Source organism: Astatotilapia calliptera, chromosome 12, assembly GCF_964374335.1.
Source record: "Astatotilapia calliptera chromosome 12, fAstCal68.1, whole genome shotgun sequence".
Classification (NCBI taxonomy): domain Eukaryota; kingdom Metazoa; phylum Chordata; class Actinopteri; order Cichliformes; family Cichlidae; genus Astatotilapia; species Astatotilapia calliptera.
The window spans coordinates 21852879-21874212 of NC_137433.1; the positions used below are offsets into that span (position 1 = coordinate 21852879).

At 39.4% G+C, this 21334-nt stretch overlaps 3 protein-coding genes and 1 long non-coding RNA gene across 5 annotated transcripts; 2 read left to right on the forward strand and 2 right to left on the reverse strand.

The window, feature by feature from the left end:
- The first annotated feature begins 1298 nt into the window (after nt 1-1298).
- Nucleotides 1299-5024, forward strand: sftpbb (surfactant protein Bb). Of its 2 annotated transcripts, none has more exons than XM_026187224.2 (11): nt 1299-1591; nt 1846-1898; nt 2013-2087; nt 2215-2337; nt 2482-2601; nt 2703-2783; nt 2871-3054; nt 3138-3280; nt 3479-3559; nt 3852-3962; nt 4531-5024. In XM_026187224.2, exons 1-11 carry the CDS (start codon nt 1540-1542, stop codon nt 4573-4575), a joined length of 1068 nt encoding a protein of 355 aa, XP_026043009.1. In that variant the 5' UTR covers nt 1299-1539; the 3' UTR covers nt 4576-5024. The 2 variants fall into 2 exon arrangements, with proteins under 2 accessions (XP_026043009.1, XP_026043008.1); XM_026187223.2 differs by having other exon boundaries at nt 1418-1591; nt 2010-2087.
- A 43-nt stretch (nt 5025-5067) lies between these two features.
- Nucleotides 5068-10758, reverse strand: usp39 (ubiquitin specific peptidase 39). Its single transcript, XM_026187222.2, has 13 exons — nt 10561-10758; nt 10186-10264; nt 10011-10105; nt 9789-9925; nt 8374-8526; nt 8058-8283; nt 7890-7964; nt 7476-7543; nt 7043-7231; nt 5980-6122; nt 5711-5846; nt 5497-5583; nt 5068-5352 (listed from the first exon to the last, which is right to left on the reverse strand). The coding sequence occupies exons 1-13, from the start codon at nt 10619-10621 to the stop codon at nt 5299-5301; spliced, it is 1503 nt and encodes a 500-aa protein (XP_026043007.1). The 5' UTR covers nt 10622-10758; the 3' UTR covers nt 5068-5298.
- A 241-nt stretch (nt 10759-10999) lies between these two features.
- Nucleotides 11000-14902, forward strand: c12h2orf68 (chromosome 12 C2orf68 homolog). Its single transcript, XM_026187225.2, has 4 exons — nt 11000-11234; nt 13585-13700; nt 13886-14028; nt 14115-14902. Exons 1-4 carry the CDS (start codon nt 11125-11127, stop codon nt 14235-14237), a joined length of 492 nt encoding a protein of 163 aa, XP_026043010.1. The 5' UTR covers nt 11000-11124; the 3' UTR covers nt 14238-14902.
- A 2500-nt stretch (nt 14903-17402) lies between these two features.
- On the reverse strand, nt 17403-18763 carry LOC145432123 (uncharacterized). The gene is made up of 3 exons (XR_013912398.1): nt 18627-18763; nt 18397-18524; nt 17403-18253 (listed from the first exon to the last, which is right to left on the reverse strand). It is a non-coding gene; the product is annotated as an uncharacterized LOC145432123 (long non-coding RNA).
- Nucleotides 18764-21334: the final 2571 nt, after the last annotated feature.

A 21334-nucleotide genomic window follows, 5' to 3' on the forward strand; every position in this document is an offset into this window, starting at 1 on the left:
CACTGTATGTCTTCCTCAATTTTTATGAAAATTGGAATCCCACAGCTTTAGAAATGGCTTTGTAACCCTTTGCAGACTGATAGATGTCACTGAATTTATTTCTCAGGTGATTCTTTAGATCCTGGCATCAGGTCTTGCTTATTAAAATCTTTCAACCTGCTTCACTTTGTCAGACTAATTCTATTTAAATGACTTCCTGTTTCAATAAGTCTCCCAGAAAACATAATTAAGTTTAGTTTAGTAAGTTATGCTTTACTATATTTTGAACCCTGCAATCATGAAGGGCTCCATCTTCATTGCAAAGTTGCTGAAAACACAATGGGTGAATAAGCAAACAGTGGAGTGGTCAGCATTGCACGGGCAGACTTCTAAAAGGGTCCAGAACCAAACAACTAATTGACTGTTTTATTTTTCATTTGCAGGTTTCATAATGTAATATTCACAATTATGATAAGGAATTGCTCTTATTTGCAGGGTAACTAGAAGAGGCTAATTATTTTGTATAGATCCCTTTTTAAGTGTGGCGTGTATTTTATATGTGTGTGTCTTAGTTTTATGCCCATTAGTTTTTAAATTGTTATCATTTTTTAAATTGTATTGTTTTTTCTGTATTGCTTGTATTTATTTATTTTTATCTTTTTTTTATCTTCAATAACTGTTCAGCACTTTGTTTGAAAGTGCTTTATACATAAAGCCTTAATAAATAAAGTTATCATTATTATTATTAGTAGTAGTAGTAGTAGTATATTGGTGTGGACAGATTTGTAGTCCTAGGTCACCTCCACTCAGCCTTTGCTTGAAATCCCTAAACTAAATAAAACGATAGTTGTGAAATAAAAAATAAAGCTTTTATATATTTTATAAATCTTAAATCTTACGTCTTGTGGCAGTATTTTCGGGTCTATGACATATCGTAATTATTACGATTATTACAATAATTTATTCAACAGAATAAGTTCTTAAAGTGCTCTGTCGCCCTCCGGCCTCAGCTCAGATACGTTTACTCAGCTCTGCTGCCATCTGGTGGTCATTTTAGATTTCTTCATGAGCCAAGGTAGAGGCACGTGATACGTGTTGTTTGACACTAACTGAATCTGATGAGGCATGGCGCATGGGCACAGGAAGAACCGAGTGAATTATAGTGGAGGTTCCAGACAACCTGAAATAAAACTTCAAAAAGTGGCCACGTTCTTGGCGAAGGAGCCTTGACTCTCAATTCCCTTCTGCTTTTCATGTTATGTCAAGAGCGTCAAGTTTTTATACCAGACACCCCTAAAAGACATGCGCCTCCAAGGCTCGGAAAATGTTCGTTTATCCACTCTTAGCCTGTATTTATCACTGCAATAGATAACTAAGGAAGTTTAGAGATTTAATTTGAAGCGTATGGCCTTTAATAGTCCATAGGCGCCTGCGCATTGCGTATGACGTTCTGATAGGGTAAAGACGATCGATCTGTACTTCCGCTGCAACCCAAACAGCTGCACCGATGTTTTTCTAGTCAAAATTATCCGATCTGTGTTGTCCTCTGCTGCTTAAACCATGTCTGCATCTGGATTTGTTCTCGTGATCCTCGCGGTGTCCCTGTGGCCCGGTAAGATGGACGTTTACTCACAATCATATTAATGTCTGCATCACTGCGCCCCCCCCCACCAGACGACATTCATTTATTCATTATTCAGTTATACTGTATACAATATATAATGTAAACTTACACCAGGCTGTTGTTGCTGTTTATTGAAAACGTATAACCCCCTTGTAGTGTTGTAACTATATGCTAACCGATGCTGAAGCCATTACCTGCAATCTTCTGTCTTGTTTTCTGTTTCTTTTCTCTTTTGACTGAAGGAGACTCCAGGTTTATTACTGACCCTTTGTCATTCATAAAGCAGAAATCTCTGGTAAGCCTCGAAAAGAGCACATGTATTGAAAAAAATAAAATAAACAAAACTGTATCTGTTTGCATAACATGAAAGCGCGAAAACTGAGCAATTTTGTCACTGTGGCTTCAGCAGACGTTGGATATCTGTCCAGAATGCAGCCAGATCATCCAGCTATCGGCCAACATGATTTTCAGCAGCGATACCAAGGTAAAGAACGGTTTCACTTTACTTTCACTTCACTGTTTTACTCGCGACACGAACTGGGCTTGAAGAAATGCTTATTAAATAAAGTGGCCGCCACACCCTTGTAATATTTCTCTCCATGCGTTTGCAGGGAGTCGTATATGAAAGCTTGCACGCTTTGTGCCGCCGCCTCCCTGAAGAGCAGGTGCCAGAGTGTGATTTACAGGTGAAGACTTACCTGCCCAAAATCCTGCATCAAACCCCTGATCACGTGGTGAGTTTAACCTCAAGTGAGGCTTCTTTTTATGAAAGAAGACCATAAACACTGAAGCCTTCTGAGAGTCCTTTTACTTGATGTAAAATATTTGATATATTGTGTTTTGGGGTTGTTGTTTTTTTTGTTTTTGCTTTTTTGTAGAAACCAGGAGAGCTTTGTGCAGCTTTTGGACTTTGTGCTCCTCACGAGAAAGAGAAAGTGCAGAAACTCTCCCACCATGCAGCTGGCACAGATACACTGGCCACAGGAACAAAGACAGATGTCAGTATGAGAAAGCAGAAGTCGAATATAAATTGAAAAGTGAAGTGAAACCTTTGTGAATTTTATGAAATGGGCCTCTTATCGGCTAATTCTCTCTCCAGGACGAGCTCAACCCAGTTTGCACCCTGTGTTTGTTTATCATCAAGAAGCTGGAGAGTCTGCTGCCCAAAAACATGACTGAGGTCATCTTTTCTTTACTTTGGTTCATTTAAAGAACCGTACCATCCATCACATCGTGTAAACCCTGCCTTGTCCTTCTTGCCCTGCAGGATGCTATAAAGAAGGTCATGGGGGAGGTCTGCGATCTTATACCCAAGCACTATAAGGACCAGTGTGATGATTTCATCAATAAATATGGCGTCGAGATTGTCGAATTCCTTTTGTCTTCTGCTGCACCTCACACGATATGCAGTCTTCTGCACCTCTGTCTGTTCAATGAGCAGCCGGTTCCAGGTTTGTCGTTATTGATGTATAGACTGGACCTGGCTCACTTCCTCATTCACCTAATTAATGCTCTACTGTTGCTGATTCTCCAGAGGTGTTCCTCCCATCAGACTGTGAGTCATGCCGCATACTGGCTGCGCTGAGCCGACTACACCAGGGCCTCAACGCCACTGAAGCTCAAACTTATGCTTTCCTGGAGTCTGTGTGTGACATCCACCCTACCGCCATCCCTAAGGTCTGACTCTCAGCTAACAGTGGTACTCTTAGAACAACACTCTTTACAAATTATATGGAACTTTAAAACACTTGAAGCCAGTGAGCCTTTTGGTAAATTTCTCCAACCTTTTTATGCGATCATTCAGCTTCTTGTCTGGACTTTCGCTCGAGTCTTTAAAGTGTCACAGCACGATAATACTGTTGATTCTCTTTTCAGTGTGAAGCCTTCACCAGTATCTACGGCTCACGGCTGCAGAAGGTCTTGGGAAACCAGATGGGATATCCTCATGCATGTGAAGTAAGAATAAACTAAAGGTTATTGTCAATGGGTTTACATCTGAATAGCAACATAGAGCCTGTATCAGCACTAATTCAAATTTTTACCACAGCCTGCAGCAACACAGAAATTCAGCAACTAAAACCTTCACAAACGTGCACTGATCTGCAAATTTACGATGTGAATCATTCCAGTCAGGGCAATATCAATCACAGACACACAAGTAACCACTTGATGGCACCACTCATGAGCAGCTGTCATTCTTTAGGTGTTGTTCATGTTCTCATGATGTTTCTTTCCATCTGTCCTGCAGAGAGCTGATCTGTGTGTGGCCTCGAAGCAGCTGGAACCGCTGGGAAAGAATCGTTGTACCTGGGGACCAAGCTACTGGTGCAAAGATGCTGAAACTGCTCAGGAGTGTGGTGTACGTGAAATTCTTTATTATTAGTAGTGTGAAATGATAAAAGACATGAACATCCATGTGAAAACTAAATATACAGCAATTAAATCGATTTTGCCACTGGCTGCCTAAAGTTATGCATCCCATCTTAAAGAAAAACACTTCAGATCGCCAGCTGGACCCAGCTCTTACTCTTCTGTGTATTTGATAAACCCTTGCTATCTGTTAAAGAGTCTTCCAATCTCTCTTTTCTAATAATTTAGCCTATTGATGAGTTTTTTATGTTTATTGATTGCATCAGTAATACTCCTTATATAAATATCAGGATCTGTATGGAAAGACAGCTCAGTCTGCCCTGAGTTTTAGTTGTGGCAAACATGTAACATAATGTCCTCTCTGATCAGAATACAAGCAATTTCCATCCACTGAGACTGGTCAGGTTGGGGTCTACCCCAGGTTAAATGTTAAAATCACCAGTTAATTGAATGTGTCTTTTAATTATGTCTTCTCCTGTCCTCTGACATACACAAAGAAGACTGCTACTCTGTGAGACGCTACGTTTGTTTCAGATCTTTGTGTTTTCAATCTGCAGAATCAAGCCTACTGTGAGAAATACATGTGGAAGAAGAATGAGTGAAGCCTGCCAGACTGACTGCAGCCTTGTGCACACAGTGACCTACTTTTTATTAAACTGATCAACTGTTAAATGTTTTCTACCTGTGATGCACTGATTGTTTGTTTTTTACATTTTTGTTATTGTTGCTGTTTTATGGGTAAATTTTCCATATTCCAGTCAATAAGCCTTATGAATGTTACACATGAAGTTTCCAGTTTGCATGAAGTGTCCCACTGAGGCTGGGGTTCATTCTGAAACATTAGTTTAAGGCTGAACAGTAAGTCTTATTCTGTGTATTACAATAGCTGTTATTATCAATGTGAAAATCTGCAAGCCACACGCTGAGCTCTAAGAATATAATGGAAACTACTGACTGATCGACACAGCTGCTGCTTCTGTAACATTATTTGATCTTGCCTTGACTGCTGTTGCAAATGACCACATATGAATAAAAATGGTATTAAATTATATCAAAGGTGTGGTGTAAAAAAAAATGTAACCTGCAGACAGACATGTGTACTGGACCTGGTTTATTTAGAAACTTCCAAGTAGTAAAAAGATAAAACTGTGGGGAAAAAAGAAAAAAAAAAACAAGCAGACATTTGCTTCATGTGGTTGTAAAGGATGCCCTGATGCTCTCTTGCCACTCTCATTCAACATTCTGTTGTTTTAAAACACATAAATACCCAGTTCATGTCCAGGACAATCACAAAGCCTCTGGTTATTCACACACTGAGGAATACTTTAAATCCCCATGTGGTTGTTTCTTCCATCATTGCTTTCTTGCCTCTTCCAGATCTGAGAGGGGGGGAGAAAGCACACTGTCAACTACAAGGACTCCTTGTTAAACAATTAACGCATGTCGTCAATATCACAGTCCGAAGATGCAATGGTCTGCTTCAAACTGTGGATGTTGCACATAAAACTGAGTGGTCGACTTGCCTGGATGTAAGCCTCTGAAAGTGTGATCATCTGAGGGAGGATGTCAGTCACCTGCAGGTCCTGCATCTCGTACCACTTTCCAGTTCCCTGATTAAACACAAAGACAAACGGATGCCGTTTAAGACAAGCCACAGTTTACAAAATCAATTTGGCTAAAAGCATTAACTTGCTCGGTTAATTCTATTAGCAGTACCAAAAAGTTCTAGATGCTTACATGATGCAGAACATGTATTCTGTACGCTCCCTCAGTGGGTTTCCCATCATGCACTACATTTGCAATGAGGTCATACGTCGTATTCTTCTCGGTGGCTTGAGCTTCTTCTGTCAAGTATTCACGAAGGTCTACATTTCTGTTGAATTACACAAAGGGACGACATACCGTCATTTAAACCGAAGACACAATGAACACACAAGAGATACAACACGCAGTAAGTATAATGTCTTTGATCAAGGCTGCATTTTGAATACACGAATGGCACTTACGTTATAGGGAAGTTGACAATTGTGGGGTTCTTTTCCACAAAGAAGTTGTTCTTGGTGAATCTTTTGATGCAAAAGATGAGGTACGGAGGCAGTTTGGTCAACTGGAACCTTTTGAGAAAATTCTCTTTGTAGGTTTTGTATTCCTATAATTAAGGGAAAATACACAGATTTGTTCTCAGTGTTCAATTATTAATAGAACTCACATCTAAGTAACACTAAGCTTTAAATGCTCTAATTTCAATTAAAATAGACACCCTTTCAAAATTAATGTTATCAACAGATTTTTCTTTCTTTTTTTGGAGGAAGAGATTGTTTTGAATCAAATTAAGTGGACTTTTATGCAACACCAATTTGTACCACATGACTGAATGGCCATTAGCTGTAGCATCGAGGACTGCCCTGAGGAGAAATGTCGATGTAGAGGCAGACGTGGAAGGAAAGGGATTCTAGAGAACAGCCTGAAAGGTGAAACTTCTCATGATGCTAGACAGAAATCACGCTTGGTTGCAAAGAACCAAAGCAATAATAACCAGGAGCAAAACAAGACAAACATGTCTAAGCTTTGCACCACATATCCAGTTCGTGGATATTAACGGAAAAGCTAATAATGCTTATAGACTGTAAAAACCTAAGTTTCAATGCAAACTTTTGTATCACTGCAGGTTTTCTGCAATAAAAGTTGTTAAACCCAGTGGCTACGTCATGGATGTTAGAGGGCATAATGCTGCGCTTGATATACGCAGCGCACTTCCTTCATTCTGACACTAAGTGTGTGGCACAAACTCAAGAGGTGCGCAGCTGTTCTCCACATCGGTGCAAGCACAGTGGAGGAGAGAGGAAGATATAGGCTGTAGTTGTGTCAGCTACATTAACCGTTTCTGATAAAACACTGTCACCTAGTGTTGACACCTTTAGTTCAATTTTGCACTTTCTACTTTATATTACTGCACAGCCATCAGTAGTACAGATCACTCCACTGCGATATTGACATGGCAGTATTTGCAAGCTCTTTTACTTTGTGAGAGTGATTATCAAAGCCAGTAGGATTAAAATGAATCGGTACCTTCTCTGTGCTGCCATTGAACTTGGCCAGGATGTTAAAGAGAGGGACCTGAGGGATTATAAGCTGCTCTTTTTCATCCTTGTACAGTGGAGCAGTTGGGAGGTCAAGGGTCAGAAACAGAAAGGAAGACTCAGACATCTGCTCCTGATACTCATCTGTTGTAAGCAGAGCCTCTTTTTCCTCTGGCGGCTGTAAGATTTTAAAAATCAAAGTCATCAAAACATAAACAACTCAATTCACAGGAAATGAGTTATATACTTTCACAGAATACATAGTAAAATGCTATTGGACTCTTAGAAGAACTGAATCTTAAATAGTGCAGAACTTAAAAAGAATTTGAATAAGTAACAAATAAAGTCAAGTTTTTCTATTACTAAACTTATTCAGGTCCATATGTTAAACAATTATCTTATAACACAAGCAAGAAACTCACCAAATCTGGGTGTGGGAGTTTTTTGGAGAAGATCCGCATGTAGCCTTGAAATGCTTTTGTAATGATTGCTATGAGGGGAGAAGGGCAAGAAAAGGGAGGTTTAGTGGCTTCATAATGAGGTGAACCGTCGAAGTGATCTCTTCCACCTGCTCTACATTCTCACTACAAGTCACAATGTCATCTGCAAACGTCATAGTCCACGGAGCTTGTCCATCACACTGCACAGTCACAATATGATTTTGTGCAGAGACTGCAGATTCTGTATGAAACCCAAGGTTTGAGAATCAAAAAAATACAAATTAAATTAACCCTTAAAGTCCTTAAGATGCTTTTAATATCACAACAGAAGGCTAAAGATGCACTACTGCATTAGAACCAAACTTAAGAGTCAAATCCAATTTTTTTCCCACTTACATGGCTTCTTCTTTGTGCCTCCGAGAGCACCATGCAGGGCATTTAAGAACCACGTCATGAAGTCCACAGCATCACCTGCAGAACAGAAAACAATCAATTAGCACCAAAACCTGTATTGAAAGCCTACCTAAGCCCAGAAAGTACAACTTAGTGAATGTAAAGCAATACCTTGCTTTGTAATCTGGAAGTTCTTCTTGCTGCACAACACTACAGCCTGCAACATCTCGTGGGGCGACACATGGGCCTTAAAGTTTCTTGGATTCCAAAGTTTGCGCATCAGCTCACCAAACCTCTGCACCAAGAGAAACATGATGTCTCCCGGGGGCCTGCGGATTCCTCTGTAGTTTTCCTCCTCCAGGAAGTAATTTCGCAAAGGTGGAACATTAGAAAAAGCCTTGAAAAGAGAGACACAAATGAGAAGGGAGGATATTATTCAAAAAAAGTACAACAATTAATAAAAATCTAGAGTGGTAGATATCCATACCTGTAACACCACATTGGCATAGTCATTGGCTTTGATGTTGTTGAGCCCTACAATGCCCGGTAAGTAGGTGGTACCGTCATAGGCTCTGTACAGTTTACCCTGCTTGTCCAGCCCCGCAATGTGCTGCTTGGTGAAAGTTGGCTTCAGCACGTACTGTAGAGAGAAGAAATAAGATAAGATAAGATAAGATAAGATAAGATAAGATAACCTTTATTAGTCCCACACGTGGGAAATTTGTTTTGTCACAGCAGGAAGTGGACAGTGCAAAAGTTATGAGGCAAAAATTAGAATACAATAAGAATAAATACAGTACACAACTGTACAGAATAGAATAAAATAAAATACTATATACAGTAGAATAAAATAAAATAAATATACAATAAGATAAAAATAGAATACAAATACAAATACTATATACAACTGAGTAAAAATACAACGATGACAGAAAGGATTATTGCACTTAGTATTATTGCATATGTATGGATGTGTTTGCTTGATCAGTTAAAGTCTTTATTATGGAGTCTGACAGCAGTGGGGAGGAAAGACCTGCGAAATCTCTCCGTCCCACACCGTGGGTGCCGCAGTCTCCCACTGAAGGAGCTGCTCAGTGCTGTCACAGTCTGCTGCATGTAAGCAAATCAGCTGTTTGTGGTAACTCTTCCAAAGCCAGAGCTCAGAAATAATGACAAAATCAAACAGAACATGGTTAGTATCATATCAGACTGAAAACACTGGTGCTTCTTCAGTCAATCCAGTCACAATTCAGACTGGAAGATATTTATTCACTCAATTCAGCTTAAAAAAAAGTCACTAAAGTCAAAATATTTTGAATGTAATTTAACCTTTAGCATAGATATATATTTACACTGTAGATTCTTTTTCTTCTTTCGGCTGCTCCTATTAGGTGGCATCACAGCGGATCATCTGCCTCAATTTCACCTCTTCTCATTACAGCCCAGTATATGCCTTATCCCTCCTCTGCACATGTCCAAACCTCCCTCAGACTTGTCTCTAACTTCACCTCTAAACTGCTCAACCTGAGCTGTCCCTCTGGTGTAGCTAATGCTGTCTATCCTGATCACAGAGATAGGTGAATACGGTCCAGTGAGTTTAAATGCTCAAATTGCCTCCAGTCACCAGATTTCAAAGCAATGGGATGTGATGAAACAGGAGCCACACATCATGAATGTGCAGCTGACAAATCTGCAGCAACTGTCTGACACTATCATGTCAAAATGGACCAATTTCTCTGAGGAATTTTCAATCACCTTGTTGAATTTCTGCCATGAAGAATTAATAAGCAAGCTCTGAAGGTAAAAGGGGTCCAAACCTGTAGTAATAAGGTGTACCCTATAAAGTGGCCAGTGAGATTACATGAATTTTAGTTTTAGTATGAAAAACATTACTTTACTTACTGTGATATCTTCTAGTGATGAATCAATGATCTCATAGTTATCTGGCAGACAGTAAAACTTGAGTGTATGCAGATTGAGGAACACATGATGGGTAAACTGTACGCTGTGAGTGTACGCGTGAGACTTCAGACCTCTTCCTACAAAAAACAAAACAAAACCCACACAAATCAGTACAAATACAACAGGGTCTCTGATCCCCAGTTAAAATGTCAATTTGCCTACCTTGAAAGTATTTCCCACATATAAGGCAGGCGTAGACATTGATGTGGGAGAGAGAGATGGAGCAGAGTTTCTCAAAGTCGAAGTCCAGCACACTCCTGCAGGATTGACAGACGTGAATTCACCTGCAGAGGTGGAATACAGCTTTAATAGCAATACACAGTCTACTCCGGCCTACCTGTTTATGGTGTCAAGGTAAGGACAGTGGCGGCTTCTTCGGTCTTCTACTGCATGTCCTCGTCCCACTTTGGCTGCCACTGCAACGTGAAGTGGCCCAAGAACAAATGTCAAGCCAAACCATGTACCAACATTTCAAAGCAATGAGCTAAACATGCTAACTAGCTTAGCTTTAATGTTGTGAGGTATGCTTGTTTTCAAACACTGGGTGCTTTAAGATGATGGGTATCGTTGTTTTTAGCACACAGTGGAGACACTTATTGATCCGTCTATACGTTACTGGACAGGCCAGTAAAAAAAAACGAACACACCACTGGCTAACAACAACGCTAACTGCTAACCAAACGCAGGGCATACGTTTGAGGAACATACTTACCTCCGTCTTCATTGTCATCATCATCTAAATCCACCTCTCTTTCACGCTTCAAAGAAACCATAGCAGCAGAGAGACGGCGTCAAAACAATGGAGAAGCTAAAACTTTACGTTATTTGGAGGGAGTGATGAATGGGTCAGACACGGTGCGCCTCGAAACTCGCGGCGATTGTGCGTTGTAGCCGTGGAGCAGCAAACTAAAACCTAACCCGGAGTTTAAAAACCTACTAACGCTATACACGCTGGTTAATCACTTACCAAAAACTAATATAATAACTTGCCTAACTTCTAAACTCTAACTGGACCTTTGTTTGTCTTTTATATATATATATATATATATATATAATATATATATATATAAAGGTTTGTCATGTATGGGTATTTGTTTATGGTGTGCAATTTAGTTATAACATTTTTATTAACTCAGGGAGCATTATAATTGGACAACATGTTATCGTTAGTTAGCCGTAGCTATATAGCTTTTTGACCGTTCACAGTGCTCTGATTGGGACTTGTTGCAATCAGTAGTGCTTAAATACTGACTTTGTTTGGAAGCGGTTTGCTGAAATGGATGTTTTAAGAGAAGAGGGGGTCCACGAGCTGAAATACAAACCAGGTGGCCGCTTGGATATGAGCCACGGCTTCCTGCACCATATCCGGAGGAACCAGATTGCTAGGCGAGTTCCTCAGCTGCTATTAGCGTATGCTAGTGCAATAGGTCATTCAGCTAAAAACATAATCGTTGTTATTAGTAGTGAAAAGTAATTTTATGATTAAGTGAATGTTATCTTGTTATTAACATACACGCTTTTACATTCGGAGCTAAAATATATGGGGAGGTCGCAGAGGCCTGGTGACCAGTTCGTTTTGATTTAAGATGCTGAGAAGCAAAATGATGAACAACTGCATACTGAAAAAAACTGAGTTCAATCAGTGCGTGCATCTGTGAAAAGGGGGGTCATTTTTAACTTGTTTTTGACAGAAAACACGACAGACCCCAAAAAATACTAGGAAAGCAATTAAACACATCACTTCACTTCTATAATGTTTTTGTTTGTAGGTTTCTTTGAAATGCATTTCAGTATAGCAAGTAAACTTGGCACAAAAGGTAAGGAAAATCTGTATTTGGCTTTTGAAAATAAGTGATATTTCACTGTAAAGTCTGTTTATGTCCTCTTAAATTGTGCCACTTGTGGGATGTGCCCATGAAAAAACCTGGCAAATCTTCTCTGTGAATCCTAAACAGTTTCTTTCTGCTACTGACTCTTGTTTTGAGATTCTAGTACCCCGGATACAGACAGTCAGGTGTCTGGTTGTTGCCGGATTAGCACCACCTGTTATCGTGGACCTTACAGGGTACGTGCCAATAGGGCAACTTCAAGTACCTTATCCAAATTAAGGGCCAAGTTCTATTTGACGCAGGATGTCAGACAGGCGACGAAATGGGAATCCCAAGAAGACGACACAATAAGAAGACTGTTTCTTCACCCTGTCAGCACTTTGGAACAGAAGTCAGACTTCTGTAGATTTTCAGTCAAGGTTTGCAGAACAGTATGACTGACTGCGCTCTACCCAGAAAATCCAGACCAGACTCCCAAGGCCAATCTCCAGGGTCATAGGGCTGCCAGGAGGCTTGCCATGACTGCTGTTCACCATCAGGCAAATTTGCGCTGCTGTTGGCAACATGTGCACTGGGACACTGTGATGATTGCTGCACTGATAGGGTAGCAGCTTTTGGTGGAGGTAGTGTTATAACGTGGGGCAGCATCTCCTTTGGTGGAAAAACGAGGCTTGCCAAAATTTGAGCCAATCTCAAGGCAAGAGATATTGAGATGAGATTCTGCAAATGGTGGTCACCACAACAGAGCGGACCACCTCAGCTCCGGTCTTTGGGAGTGAAGAGGATGGAATGTCCTACCTGAAGTCCTGACCCTGTTGAACAGTTATGTGATCAGCTTGGATGTGGACCAAACCGGTGACCAGCGTAGAAGATGCCAAGCTGTTGAGGCTGCGTATGGTTACTGCTGCATGCATAGCCCCATATTTCTTGGATTAAAAAATTGCTAAAAAAAAATTTAAGACCTAAATCATCTAGTTCAGTAGACAACACCAAACAAGAGTCAATAGCAGAATAGGCTGTTTGGTATTGAGAAGATTTAGCAGGTTTTTCATGGCAAAACCCCCATACTCACCTCTGCTGATCATTCAATGCATATGTTAGGAAAAATGCATTTTCCTTAGAAATGTGGGACTACTGAAGGGCAAATAAAAAGGCTTCCAACGGTATGAGATTTATTTGCAAGGTGGATTGTTACAAGAAAGAAATAATGGACCTTACTTTTTGTGCCAAATTTACATAGGAACGACCTACTTTCATAATGCATTTTCTGAACTATACAACAAACTGTTAGAAATTTACATACATGCATATGTAGGCATGGATATCATCTCCATGAATCATTTCACACACAAAAAGACTGTTCAAAGAAAATCCCCAAATTACATTGCAAGCCTGTATTTAAGCTTCTCAATACTGGCTGAAGACTGGCTGACTGGTAAAAAGGGGCATTTTGCTGTCAGTGTCTTTCAATTTTATTTAAAAGGTGACCTCTGTATACAGTGGTTAGTCAAGTCAAAAATCACAATTTAAAAAAACAGTGTTACTCCATTAATGCTTGGGTTTGAATAAATGGAGAATTCTGCAATCTGTGACTTTGATAGTAGTCCACATGACAGGTTATTACTAAATGCGGTTGTTTCATTCTGCTGTTTTAGCATTAATTTCATGTAATTAAAAAAAAAAGCCAGGTAAAATTAACAGTAAGATGAAAATGAGAGCATCACAGGGAAGAGTTAAAAATATTTCTGAGGCTTAATCTTTTCTTTTCTTTCTTTTTGAATGAACAAATTGTTTATTACATGTTCTTGATTTAGGTTTTATTTTTATTATTTATTTATTCATATGCCATGGAACAACCAAGTTGTCATATTTTCTGCATTAACAAAATTTTGATTCCCTTTCTCCAGAGATGACTATGATAAAGAAGTGAAGCAAGCCAAAGAGCTTCAGCGGCGGAGACACACCACAACCCCTCGAAGACCCCGTCGACCTGACATGCAAGTGTACCATCCTCGAAGAAGACGTAAGACTGATGTGCTTTCTCTTGACTTTTGTGCTGATTGTGCACCCATTAGCGGGAAGATAATGTGTGTGTGTGTGTGTGTGTGTGTGTGTGTGTGTGTGTGTGTGTGTGTGTGTGTGTGTGTGTGTGTGTGTGTGTGTGTGTGTGTGTGTGTGTGTGTGTGTGTGTGTGCGCTCATTGTTCAGATGGTTCAGAGCCAGGGGCCGGTGCTGATGCTGAAGAAAACGAGAGTGGATCAAGCACAGAGACTGACGCCAGTGGGACTGAACTCTTTTGGCTTGAATATGAAGCAGATTCTGGTACCATTACATCCATCCTTGTGCACAAGGTTAATGCCGATTTCTTTTTATGGTGTTTTCAGCTCTTTGGTCATTTCCTGTGTGTAATTCCTTTAAATGCCCTCTGTTTCTGAAGGAAGACAAGCCTGAGAAGGTGGTAGAACGTGTTGCAGAGAAGAACATCCTGGATGCAGCCATGCGGGCAGCTCTGAAGGTTCGAATTCGAAAGGAAATTGATAAAAGGCGAGACAAACGCTGAGCAATCAACAGATTACGACCATAAAGGAGCTCCACACACAGAGGAGTAATGCTTCGTTTGCAGTTCTGCACTCCTCCAGAGCACTCTTGTGCATTAAGGGTATAAGAAGGATCATTTAGAGTGACTGTCAGCAGAGATCTAACATGGAGACTTGTATTCAGGCCTTTTTTTTTTCGCAAGAAGGAAGAGCACAGTTTATGGCTGGGAGTTGTTTTCAGGTTTAATTGCAATTCTTGACCTTGGACAGTTGTGTTATTCTCTGATTCACATATTGAGGACACATTTAAGTTGACTGGACATTTTGAAAATTGTTACTTTTTCATAATAGTTACATTTAGAAAGAGCAGGTACTCTTCAGCACAGAGTCCTAAAAGTGTTGTCCTCCATGTCCTGTGATTCTTGTGTTTACAAAGATTCTGTTTTGTTAAATTAAGATTTGAACTCTTTGTGCGAAGTGTTTTAAGCTGATCATCGGTCTGTCAGCAATCCTGTGTTTAAGAAATGAGGGAAATTAGTTTTGAAGTCTGAGTTTAGTAGATGTTGGGTTGGTAACTGTTCTGTAGGTTTCAGTGCTCTGATTTATTTTGGATTGTTGAGAGGCTTATTTTTGATACTGTAATATCTTTTTGAGAATGACACTTTACATATAAAATGTATAAAAGCCATGCATTGCTGTCCAGTTTTATGGTGCTGAGCACCACTTTTTTTTTTCCTTATCATCTTATATGACAGAGATTCTGATTTTAAACATGAATATAATACTGGAACATAGAAAAATACGGCATCACTTTGATTTGACAAATGTTTCACGTCACATTTTCAGCAGGTGGCAGCATCAGTCATATAACCACACAGACCTCTGCTGTAGTTTTCCTTCTGTTTAAATCAGGTTTTACTCTGTACTTCTGTATAAAGAATGCATTTTTCTACAGAGACCTACTAAACAGTTTAGTTTCCATAAAAAGGGCACTTTGAATTGTTCTAATATTTCCCCCTCTGAGGGGCTATGAAGAATTAGGTGGCAAGTTGCTGTACATGGAGTAGCACCTTAGGTTTGTATCCATTTCAGGATCTTTGTGCACCTCAGTCAGAGCTTCTGTCCTCTGCTTTGTCAGAAATCTCATCTCATTGGGGCTGCTTGTCCAACAATATATAGCCTCCTATACACAGGAAAAACTCTTAATTTGTAGAGTTCAGATTTCAAGTGGCAGTTTTATATTTTGCTATGCAGAGCTCTAAAATATGAACTTGAGTTTTCTGTGACAAAGCAGATGTTCATCTTGTGACCAAAAGGAGTGATTAGTTTGTGTGAAGTTGTACCTGTTCTCATATTATTTAAGCAATTGTGATTTTTGTATAACTTTTTTCCCACTATTATGTTATTTCTTTCCCCACCTTTTTACCTGGAGCAGTAGTTTATGATTTGTTTTTCTACTTTGACTTAACCAAGCAAGCTGGAACTCGCTAGTGATGTATTGTGAGAATGCCTCAAGTCAAATTCCTATGATTCGTAAGACCCTACCTGACAGCTACGACAGGATTCATCTTAAAACGGATGTCTATCAGTTATTCAAGAAAAAACGAGGAAAAAAAGGTCCGTCCCCCTAAAAGGCCGATAGCATGCACATGTTAAAATGTCTGTCTCCTATCAAACTCGAAAATGAAAATGGGAAGCTCCACTTCCCTGGCTATGGAAAAATACAAAACTGACTTGACATTTAGACAGATAAACTGTTGAGCCACGCCATAGTGGGAGATTACTACATTGTTTTTATTGACGTATGAAGATATGCAAACTTCATCCTCTGATCACAGGGCGGGCCAAATATTACACAAAGCCTTGTCAAGGAGGAGTGGGCTGTGCAAATTGATTGGCTGAACCGAAACACTCCCCTTCATGCCGTCAACGCCCTCCTCCAGCTTGCTTTCATTTCTTAAGCAGCATGTGACTGAAGGAGGGAGACACATTCCCAGGGTAGCTACTCTGCTGCTCAGCAGATTATCTAAAGTTACACAGATTTCCAGTTGGCTGAAATGGCCCAATCACAGCTCACAATTCAATACCCGACCCTTAGTGTAGCTTATCATTAGAAATTATGTAACTCAAAACCTTTTCTTCCGTACGTTAATTCTGCCTGTGAAAAGCTTTTAAGGGGTGAAATTATGCAGTTTAGCAAAGCACCAATTGGTTAGCCATTGTGGTAAAAAACACTGGTTAGACTCTTTTCCCATCCACTGCTGTATTATTAAAAAAAAAAAAAGACAAATTAAGAAAAATCCAGAAACCATAAACATACAGTTTCTATTTGCAAGAATGTGCAAGTTTGTATTGTCTTTATTTTTTACATACAGTAGATGTTCATACACTCCACTAACAAACATACTGACCCAATGTCAAAATCAGTCAGCCATTCAGCTTCTCTACTATCAGGGCCTACATCACATTGTTTGTCTTGATTTATTTACTGAAGTACTAAACACTTGAACTGAAATATTGTCAACAAGAGCACTATTGTCAAACCTAGCATCCAATATCTGACCCCTCAATGTTTGGGGAGTTTAGAGTTCTGTTTACTTTGCCGGCTAAATCATTACAGCGAGACCCTCGAGCCACATCACCTGACCATGCGTCTGAATTTCTCTTCTTTTTTTTCTTGCTTTTGATGTTCTTGTAACTAAATAGAAATCCAACTTTATACCATCATATACTATAATAAAACGCATCTTGAAATTTGTAATGAGATCAGCATTTGAGGTTTAGCATTTGGCTTGGGAACTTTTCTCAACCAAATGGAGCAGTCTCGGAGACGGATGTTATACAACAGATCAGAGAATTGAGGCTGGGTTACTTAATCTCAACGTCATAACACTTCGAAAGAACTTCCAACCACCCCCAAAAACACAATTGCACAACTTTGGAACTGACAATGACTCAGTTTGATTCACAGTTACCTTGTTATCTGCTGTACCTTTGTAACTGCACTTTGTCGGTATAAGATACTGTGAAGATAACCTGTCTTTCTAAACAGCCAAATCATGAAATACATACTGTGACAAAAAAAACGAACTGCTAGCTGACGATGCATTTTCGTTTTAAAAACAAATGTGTTACAAAAGCCTCATCTATAAATGTGTAACTAAAAAACAAAGCACTCTTGAGTTCCCTTGTGGTTTGCAAGTTCACATTTTATTTCGCCCTTTGTTAACAGTTTAAAGCTAAATTAAGGCGAACATCTTGTGCAGAAAAGTTGGAGGAGGAAGTCCAGTTTTCTGCAAAAGTACAGTAGAGCAACAGCAAACACATACAGATATTGTATCAGCTGTCATCTAATCCTGACAGTGAATGCCAGTGACCTCAACTAAACAGCTGACCTGCCTCTGCCCTTCTCACTATGACTGTATTCCACTTGCAGCATGCTTAAGTCAACCACCAATAAAAGGCTAAAGCTTTATCAGCACGTTGCTACATAAGAAAAAAGATCTGCTTAGTGTGTGTGTGTGTGGTGCATTGTTCTTGAAAAACAAGCTTCCAAGCCTTTTTCCTTTAATTAGTTCTCAGTGCTTTTCAGTTGCAACAGCCTCTGTTGGTACCATGGTGCTGTTACCGTGGTGAGTCTTCTTGCCCATTCAAGGCTGTTCAAGTATGAGCTCCCCTCTACTAACATTCGGCTAAATATAGATGCTTAGCTGTCGAGCGCTGTAGTGGAAATGCACAGCTGCTGCAGTACGACCAGTAACCACAATTTGGGTCCAAGAAGTCTAGTGATGTTACTCGAGTAGCAGAACTTGACTGTAACTGTATGTGCAAGGCTAAATTTCAGAGTCAAGAAGTACATCCAGTCCTCCGTAAAAGGGAAAGGGAGAGGTTCCTAGAAGTTATTTCCAGTAAGGCTTCTCTTGCTCAGCGTATAGTAATTCTCAGTTGAAGTTTGACCTTTGCAGTAGAAAAATTAATATGCTCACACCCAACTTCATTAGGTATACCTGTTCAACTCCTCGATGAGTCTCGATTTCTGCTGCAACATTCAAAAAGCATGGTCAGAATTCAATGTAACAACGTGACAGCATGGATCCATCCTGCCTGTATAAGTGGTTCAGGCTGGTGGTGGTGGTGGTGTAATGGTGTGGGTGTATTTCCTTAGTACCAACTGAGGCCTACCTGAGTATTGTTGAGACCATATCTATCCTTTTATGACCATAGCGTCCCCATCTTCTGATCGCTGCTTTCACCAGGATAACGTGCCATCTCACAAAACTCAGATCATCTCAGGAGATTAACCAGGTCATCTACTAACCAAAAAGTGCACATGTCGAGGAGCGTGTCAGGCTACATTTCACTGTGTGTTATACTTGTATAACTATGCATGTGACAAATAAAGAACCTTGAACCTTGAAAAGTTGGTGCTTCAATCCCTGGCTGACAGTCATGCCAAAGTATCCTTGAAAAAGATGCTCAACTCCAAGTTGCGGTCCATCATGGGAGTGTGAATGTGTGCGAATGAACTAGAAAGCAAATAAAAACTGATTGTTTGAATGAGGGATGTCGTAGTATATAGTGCGTAGTAGAGTAGAAAAGCTCCATACAAGAACCAGTCCATTAAACCCTTATCATTTTAAACTGTTTTTTTGTTTTGGTTTTTTTTGTAACACGACACTTCCCTATACTGAAATGGCATCACACTCACTAGATCTCAGTCTGCACAGACTTTTATGCCAATAAAACATCTACATGATTTGGAGTGAAGCATTCAGTACAGGAAAAACTGTTCTCAGCATAATATTCCATTCAATGTGACGTTCCCTCAGCAGGTCATCGACAGGTTAAACTGCAGGTGATTTTTTTTATGTTAACTTTTCAAAATAAAAATGAAACTTAACCTTTAACCTCCTAAGACTCGAACTCTTCCATGGCATGCATTTTTATTTATTTTTTTATATTTGTGCATATTGAGACCCAATGTATGTAAAAACAAAGAATCAGCAGATTTTTTTTTCTTTAACCTGATGAGAGCCACATATGAGGACATTTGTTTTAAATTTTGATAAAATAGGCAGTATAATGTCCTCATAAGTGGATATCAGGCCCTTGTCGAGCAAAATTTTGTATTTCGGTCTAGACAACCAAAAATGTGATTTCCACATATGTGGACGCCAGGTCCTAGGAGGTTAAACAAACAAAGGGACATTTTTATTGTTTATTTGGTTGCATTTACCCTTTCTCACTTTAAACTTTAAACATTTTAAGCGGCTCAGTCTAAATTCTTTGCATACACCTGTCTCCGGAGGCAAATATTTTTCTTAACAGTTGTTTGCCATTTCCTTTTGGCAGCGAGCTGTGTGAACTGCCCGAACTTGTCCGACATTCTGGTGTGATTAGGAATGACAACAGAATCTTCTCAGACCATATTTGGCCTTTTTATTGCTTTCATTACAAAACTGTAATTAACATATTACCTTGTGTTGCATGCTAACAATGACATGTTTCACAACAGAATGCCAACAGTACAAATGACTAAAATATCACATCATAAAGTTTCATGGGTGTTTGATAATAAAAGAAATATCTGTGCAAACCTTTCAAACTGCTAAATTGGGATCTTATGTCATTTTATCGATTTATTAATCATTACTATGATCTCATCAATTTGTTGTAAGCTTTGCTCTGGTTAACAACTTCAAATGTAGCTGAAACGGGTGCTCAACCTTTTCAAAGTGACCGATGAGTTCTGAGATGTAACTGGAAATATTATCTTCGGTTAAGAAAGGGTGGGACATGTTCCCCTTTGAAGCTCAAATCGCAGTGTTTGGAATTTGCTTCAGGGTCATTGCTCATTACGGTACTTACACAACCATGGATTTGTTTTTACATTTCAGACACATTACGATCACTTATTTGGAAGGTATCGAGCAAACCATTAGTCAGTCCATTAAGACACCGCAATGTTTTAACAGTTTTGAAGTTCAAACAAATTCACCCAAAGCATATGCAAAGAAACGGTGAAAAAATAAATAATAAATAAAAATCACACAATTGGGTAAATGCATGCTACCATCAAGTTGCATTTTGTCTGAATGGCAGGTTATAGTGTAAGGTGGATTATTTAGAACATTCAGTGCCAAACACAGATATGAGCTGTGCTCAGACTTATACTTGGTGTACAACTGGACACAAATTAGGCAAATGACAAAGGTTTACACTGTATATTCCCTTTGATATACTTATTTACTTAAAGACATGTTTGATGGTGGCAGCATTTTTTAGCCTTTTTAAAGAAGCCTTTTGTATGGACGCGTTAGTACTAATTATCATGTTAATACTGATTATCTGTTTAATCGGTACCCTTTACAGTCTCTATATAAGCACCCTAAACTTTATAAACAGATTTTTATTTATGAACTCAGCTTTTTGCCTCCAAAACAGCATGGAAATGAGACCATCTGAGGTGTCCTGTGGTGTGTGGTGCTGGTTTGTTGGTCTCTATGGATCTTGTGTTGATCCTGCAGATCCTCAAAAACAGAATATGGAGGTTTGGAGGCTCCATCAATGCCTTTGGTCCTTTCTAATGCTCTTCAAGCAATTCTTTAGCAGATTATGTGCATTTGCAGAAATCATTGGCTGGTAGGTCGTAGGGTAGGTCATAGCTCTGGAGGGATATGCTTTGTTTTGGGGACTTTGATCATTTAAAAGTAGCATAAATATGACTTGCAAGGTTTAATCATGTTTCCAGGATGAGGAAGTATAAGTGTAATATTATTATTATGTATAATGTATTTAGAGGTTGCAAATTTGTTGAGTTGAGTGCTTAATGACATTTCTTTTACTGTACTGTATTTCATGAATGGATTTTACAGTTCACCACTAATCTTAAGTGGTGAAGATGAGCAAAACAAGTTGTCTGTGTGAAAAAGCTGCAGCTCATAAAACAAAACAACCAACATAACTTAATAACTTAAAAGTGAAGCTCTTCATGAGTTAATATGCCTATATATAAAAGCTTCTGGCTAGTTAGATATTTGACAATATTGCTATGCTCCTGATAATATCGCCTTTGTATAGACACAGAATGTCGATGGTTCTGTAAATGCTTTCAATCTTA